This window comes from Phyllostomus hastatus, unplaced genomic scaffold (assembly GCF_019186645.2).
Source record: "Phyllostomus hastatus isolate PE091 unplaced genomic scaffold, TTU_PhHast_1.1 phas_scaffold_182, whole genome shotgun sequence".
Classification (NCBI taxonomy): Eukaryota; Metazoa; Chordata; class Mammalia; order Chiroptera; family Phyllostomidae; genus Phyllostomus; species Phyllostomus hastatus.
This window is the reverse complement of record NW_025334013.1, coordinates 16,892,597-16,899,232: the sequence shown is the minus strand read 5'-3', so window position 1 is coordinate 16,899,232 and position 6,636 is coordinate 16,892,597. Positions and strand designations below refer to the sequence as shown.

The following is a 6,636-nucleotide window of genomic DNA, read 5'->3' as shown; positions in this document are numbered from 1 at the left end:
CAGGGAAGACTTCCTGGAGAGGGCCAGCTTTGAACCAAGTCAAGGGAGAAATCAGTCTGCAAATCAGTCAACAGTCCCAAGATTGCCAAATGAAACTAAACAGAATATGCTTGAGGAACTGCCAACTTAAAGTGTGGTGACAGACACACAAAAGAAAGGAGGCAAGGACACTGGCAAAGTAAACCTCCAAACCACATGTGTTTGTGCCGCATTATTGAAGTTTATTCTTCCTGCCTGTATGAATCAGGGGACTGACTCAGTACACACTCATTCTGCAGAATTCTATAGGTTCTGGGTTGTATGTGAGTAAATATGGCTCCCTCCCCTCTATTATCAGGATATTTGAATAAGCGTGGGTCCTTTGCTCATTTAAAACTTTGCTTAGGATTTTGATGTGGACACTACCTCTTTCTGAGAAAGAGATGTCCCCCCAGGAGGCAGAGCTGATCGCCTGAGGGCCACAGGCATGCTCCCACATGGACAAGGCAAGGGCAGTGAATGAGGAAGGCAGGGATTTCTCAAACCGGTTTCCTTCAAACAGGTCTCCAAGCTGTTAGACTGAGAAGCAATGGCAGCTACCAAGCTGCGTTGTGACTTAAGAACGATGACTATATTTCAAAAGAAATCCTTTCCACTTCCATATTGGAAATGTTTGCTGCACTCTTAAAGAACCTGACTGTGTCTCATGGACCTGTAGGAGCCCTTCCAATTACACAGCGTAAGCCAGAGCCCAATTAGGCATACATCAAAAAATTCATGGTACAAGCAACTTCCCCAGACCCCAGCCCCTTGCCTCTGTAAAACAAGGGCTCGTGTGAAGTGAGGAGGGCCCAGTTGTGTAGGGTCGACTGCAGAAGTCTTCCTGGAGGAGGTGCTCAGGGAAGAACAGAATCCAGGAGTTCAGATCCATAGAGTGGAGGCTCTGAGTTACTGGGAGGAGCTGGAGAGAACAATTTTAAGAGCTTCAATTACCTCTTTCCCACAGCCGCCCAGCCCCACCCAAACACTTCAACATCTACCTCCTTAAGAGGGGCCATTATGGAGAGAAGGTGCTGGGGCAATATTACGGATCTGGGCCCCCCTGGCCCCCACCCCAGAAGAGGTGGGGACTCGGGATAAGCAGAGGTTCTCTTGGGCCTTTGTCCTTGGCCGGGATCCCCACTGGTCTGAGCAGCTGGAATGGAATGTTCCTGGGATGAAAAGCCTGCTCCTTCCTCCACTTCTCCCCTTATGGAATTCCCCAGGCCCATGGTGGGGGGAGCGGGGGACCGTTCCAGGGATTCCTGATATGGCGATGCTCTGGAGAAGCCAAGGCCCAAGCTGCCCGGGGACTATGTCCTGGCAGCCTCTCCTAGACTGGGCACATCCGCTCCATCACACATTTGCAGACCTCCACTATGTGCTCGGCCCCAAGCGTGACCTCTCATTTAATACTCAGAAGCTATCTCCTCCCTAGCTGCCCAAAACACACATGTGCGTGCATATACACACAGAAAAGAAACTGGTTTAAGGGAGAAGGTAAGTTATTTGCCCAAGGTCTCGCAGCTGAGAAGTTCCAGGCCAGGACAGAATCCCAGGTCTGTCTTGTTGCCAGCCTGGGGTACTTTATGCCCCACCATGGAGCCCATCACCCTCCTCCTCCTGTGCCACCCCAGGCTCTCGGCTCTCTTTGACACCGAGCATCCCAGCCCAGGTGTGCAGGGAGGAGGCAGCCCTCCAAGGCAACTGCAGGCCCTCAACGTCGTTGGCCTGCCCTTGCCTGAAACCAGGTGTGCTGACTCAGCCTGACTCACCAACCCCTTCCCCCAGACAACCAGGCTGGGGAGCCAGCCTCTGGGGGTGTGCCCAGACCTTGGGGAGTAGCACCTTCTGCTACCCCTCCAACATCTTATCACATCACTCCCAGAACCAAGGACCAGGGATCACTGGACCCAGATATCAAAGTGAGAGCCCAGAAATCCCCCACATTCACCTTGTAAATGAAAAGCCACATAGCCAAATATTTAAGGGATCTCTCACAGGTTCCATGTCCTTAGACAAGTCACCTGTTCTTCCTGACGCTGTTTCCTCATCTGTGGAAATGAGAATAACCCCTACGAATAGCTGGGAGGATTGAAATAGATAGTGGGTGTAAAGTGCTTAGCACAGTGCCTGGCACGGAGGAGATGGTTGATACGTTATTCCACAGCCAAGGATTCCCTTCCCCCATGACTCCCAGCCAGGGTACGGCTGGTCAGGACTAATAGGGGAAGAAATAGGCCGGGGATCTCCTAGCTTTCCCAAATACCTCCTTCCCCACTGGCTGTAAAGAGCCTGACCTTCAGCTCTGAGCGTGGGCCCCTGGGTTTTTCTCCAGCGCTGGCTGTCAGTGAAGAAGAGCCTCCCAGAGACTTGTAACACCTGAGCCAAGACCCGCTGCTTTGGCCTGATCTCTAGGAAGCCACCCTGGTGCCTAGGTGGCGGTGGGAGGGGGTGTTCTGGTCATTCATCAGTGTAACAAATCTGTGAGAAGCTAAATAACTCCGGGTTTTTACTTTCACTCAAATGGTGATCACCAACAGGGGCAGCCTCTTTCCAGGAAAGCATCCTGATGGACCTTCTCCCCAGGCCCAGGGACCAGCCCAACCACAGTGCTTTCTTTGAGCCCCTTGTCCAAGTGACACACCCTAACCAATCTCCTGCCAACCATTTAAAGCACAAGGCCTGGGATGCCCTACCACTGCCAGGAAGAGGCTGGTTGGGGGTGGGGATACTGGGAGCCCAGCTGCTCCAGGCAACGCCCAATGCCCCAGGAAGCAGCCCCACACTGCCCTCTGGTGGTGCCACCCAGAGACTGGAGAGATACCCTCTCTCCAGCCAAGAGAGGGAAGGTTATCATCCAAGGACGGGACAGGCCCCAGACTACAGCCCTGAACTGGTTCCCCAGCCCCAGGCACTAACCTGAAGAAAGCTTCCTGTTTGCTCATTTCCCTTTGCTGGGACCCCAGATTCACTGGTGGCCATCAATGGCCTCAGTGCACAGGTCCAGTACCCAGTGCTAGGGGCCATCGAGAAAGTGTTCAGGAAGTCATGGGTGGGGATGGGGGTCAGTTTTCTGCCCAGGGACTCTAGTTATTTGTGAAGACCTAAACATAGCCCTCCCACAACACGAACTGCCCAGCCCCCGGAAGGTCCCCTGGGGTGGTGACTGTCCGGAACGGCTGCCTTGAGCAGGGCCAGGAGACACAAACCCTTAAAAACAGAGACCCTCTGGTTCAGTGCTGTTTCCTGAGCCCCTGGACTAGGTAGATGTCAACGTTTTGTTGGTTGAGGAGAAAATGGAGCCTCCTAGAAGGGGCCCTGGGCTGAGGGGTAGTGGGCAGAGCACTGAACCAAGAGCTGGGGTGCAAGCCCCTGAGTGCTGTGTGCCTGGCCAGCGCCCTTGCTGAGAAGTAGTGGGACACCTGCAGGTGAAGGGAGGGCACAGAGCTGCCTGCGACACCAGGGCCAATATCCGTTTCCTACACACACATCCCACTTTCTGCACCAAGAGTCATCTCTGATTCCCCACCCCCGCCTCCAAATCAGGACAAAGCTGATTACCAATAAGTCCCAGAGACGGCGAAATTGTGCTGGCACAGAGCACTTTACACCATTAGCTAAAAGCTTCTCTGGACCAGGTGCCCCTCTTCCATGCAACCCAGAAAACAAACGGTTCTGGCTGCAGCCCAACGCTGCACTGAAGCTCCTCACTGTGCCTTCCTCCAAGAAGTCCTTGTCCTATCTGGGCCCCTAGGACCCAAATGACCCTAGCAGCTTCAGAAGGTTCTCCTCTCTGGGGAGGCGAGAGGACGCCAGGGCTACCCACTGCTGTGCTGGTCCCCAAGCTCTCCTCAGTCTCTGAGACCTCCTCCTGGACTTCCGTGCCCCAGCTAAGAATGGGTTCAGGAAGGTCCAGCTGTTTGCTGAGAAACCAGCCAAAAAGTTTGGTAGCTGGGGAGAGGAAGAGCTGATGGGGGATGGCCAGGGGAGGGTCCCTGGGCTCTGCCTTTCAGCACAGTACAGCAGACCCTCAGGACCTAGGATTAAACCAGATTCCCTTGATTCTGCATTCTCATCCCACCCCCTCCTCCCCATTTCCAAGCCCTGACATGAGGAGGGACAGGTATGTTCAGAGAGAGACTGAGGACACCAGCCCAAAGAGGGGGAGGAGTTGTTCTACATCACACAGCAGACAAGTTGGACATCAGTTCTCCCTAGCCCCTGCCCCTGGGCAGGGAAGAGACACTAAGAGAAGGCCTGGGATCTAGTTCTGTCCCTTTGCCGGTACGTGACCTTGCCACTCTGCAAAATGAGGACTTTAAATTAGCTCCTGGCTCCACCAGCAAAAACACTGCCTCTTTCTAAGTGTGATTTGATAGAATAAAACATTCTTCCGTAACTTATGGGGGAAGCAGACAGACCTCTGCCCTGTGTCAACCTCACTACAGCCCTTCCAGGAGGTGAAGACACCCACTTCACAGACGGAAAAGTAAGGCTGCAGTCCACTCAGCTGGTGAGCAGCAAAGCAGCAGAGAGGCCTTCACAGCTGAGTGGAGGCGGGAGAGGGGAGCCTGAAGGGCATGTGGACAGGAGAAGAAGCAGATCTCATTCCAGGTCTGGCCCTTTAAGGCCCCCCTTTCTAGAAGCCAATGGCATACCTGCCCCCTTGGAGCCTGTTAAAAGATGTCACCTGGCTCCATCCCTGGCAGAGCCATTTTAGAGACAGGTTGGGAGGGGGTCCCCTAGGACAGCAAGTGAGGCTTCAGGCAGTTGCCAAATACTGGTTGTCTAAATCAGGCTGTACTCTGAGCAAAACTGCAAGAGAAAAAAAAAATCTCTCCTACATGTGGAAGGCCTTAAATATAAGTATTATGGGGGGTGGGGGTGGGGAGGAGATCCTCAATCTCTCCAGGATTCCATCTCCTCAAATGGGATACAGAGTCTTAGAAGGGAACTCAGCGGTACATTGCTGTACCAGCCTCCACCCCATCTTGGGACCTCATTATTCTGTCAGCCCAAAGGTATGGAGGTAGGTGGTGCCAGAAAACCGCAGCCTCAAGGGCAAGACTCTTCTTACAGCCCCAAGGGACTCAGGAAAGTCAACGCAGGTACGCGGAGGGAGGAGGGGTGCTGCGTCAGTGCAGCAGGCTCCAACTGGTAAGTTTGCTGGCAAACCCTCCTGAGGTCTGAGCACCCTCAATTTGTCCAACTCTATAATGGGGACTCGATGCTGCCGCCTCACTTCCTAGGAGGTCTGGGAAAGGCAGCAACAGAAAGTAGCTTTATTAGGGACCCAGCAGACTCCAGAAGCCCCAAGAAGGGAGATCCTGGTCCCTGCACCACCCTTTTCCGCCCCCTGGATGCACCAGCCGCTAAGATCGCACCTCAGCCTACTTTACTGGTCCCCCGGCCCCCCGACTGTCTCTTCTTGTGGTCGGTCAGTCCATCCATCCGCGTCGGTGACGCTGTTCATCCAGCTGACGTCCGCAATCCTTCGTCCGCACCTCGGCGACAGCCTGTTGGGGGTAGCCAGGGGTCGCAGCGCTGAGGTCAGCGCTGGGGGGAGGCGGGGCCGCGGGGCGGGCTTCGGCGGAAGGGCGAGTCCGGTTCCGGGCCGTGGCCCCGCCGCAGGCGTCCGGTGCCCCAGGGTACGCAGCTACCCAGACCCAATGCCGAGGCGAGCAGCGCGGGCGGGCGGCCGCGGCGGCCGCGACGCGAGCCCTTCTTGAGACCCGACCGGTGCGCCGCCAGGTAGAGCTCGGCCTGTGCCACGCCACCGCCCAGGCGGCCCAGGCTCTCGGCGCGGTGCGCCAGGCGCAGCTCGGCTGCCAAGAAGACGCGGTGAAGCTGCAGCACGCGGCTCTCCAGCTCCGACACTAGGCGCCGGCGGCCCTCCACCTCCAGCAGTCGCCGCCGCGCTTCGGCCAGCTCCAGTGCGCGGCCCCCAGCCCCAGCCGCGCCCGGGCCGCCGCCCGCGCCCCCTGCCCGCCCGGTGCCCCCCGCACCCCCGTCAGCGCTCTGGCGCCAGCGCTGCAGCTCCGGCCCCTCGGCCGAGCCCACCGACGCGCGGGTCGCCTCTGGCGGAGGCGAGGCCGGAGTAGGGGTAGGGGTCAGGGTCAAGGTCGGGGTTGGGGGCGGGGGCTGGGGGGATGGCAGGGGCTCCCGGGGCGGCACCGGCGGAGACCCGGGTTCTGCTGCCCCTTCCTGGGTCCCCGGGCCGCAGGCGCTGATGCGGCAGCCCGGCATCCCCCGCCCCCCGGCGGTCAGCAGCGCGCTGTCTGCAGGTTTGTCCAGCGGCACCCGCGCAGGGGAGGATGGACGCCAACGACGCAAGAAATGTGGCCGCAGCCCCCGCACCAGCGCCTAGCCCGCGGCCGGTGCCTCTTATGGGAGACGGGGCGGGGCGATAGACAGCACAGCCAATCAAAGGCTGGCATGCCCTGACTCCGCCTCCTCTGCCCCGCCTGTTGAGGACGTTGGCCGCACCGTTCTGGTCCTTCGACCCGCTCTGCTAGGACAACCGGTCTCCATCCAACTCCCCCCGAATTTTGGGTGGAAAGAGGACCGCGTCTTCACTGGGTTGGCCCCAATCATAAGCTCTGGTAGCTGGTGCTT

The 6,636-nt window shown here is 57.3% G+C and overlaps 1 protein-coding gene across 2 annotated transcripts; it reads right to left on the bottom strand.

The window, feature by feature from the left end:
• Window positions 1–211: 211 nt before the first annotated feature.
• TRNP1 (TMF1 regulated nuclear protein 1) lies at window positions 212–6,370 on the bottom strand. Of its 2 annotated transcripts, none has more exons than XM_045858448.1 (2): window positions 5,406–6,370; window positions 212–940 (listed from the first exon to the last, which is right to left on the bottom strand). In XM_045858448.1, exon 1 carries the CDS (start codon window positions 6,265–6,267, stop codon window positions 5,572–5,574), a length of 696 nt encoding a protein of 231 aa, XP_045714404.1. In that variant the 5' UTR covers window positions 6,268–6,370; the 3' UTR covers window positions 212–940; window positions 5,406–5,571. The 2 variants fall into 2 exon arrangements, with proteins under 2 accessions (XP_045714404.1, XP_045714406.1); XM_045858450.1 differs by lacking the exon at window positions 212–940 and adding an exon at window positions 4,686–4,836.
• Window positions 6,371–6,636: the final 266 nt, after the last annotated feature.

Bases quoted from the DNA above. Each gene is read 5' to 3' on its own strand.
- TRNP1 (XM_045858448.1), bottom strand. From the start codon at position 6,267: ATGCCGGGCTGCCGCATCAGCGCCTGCGGCCCGGGGACCCAGGAAGGG.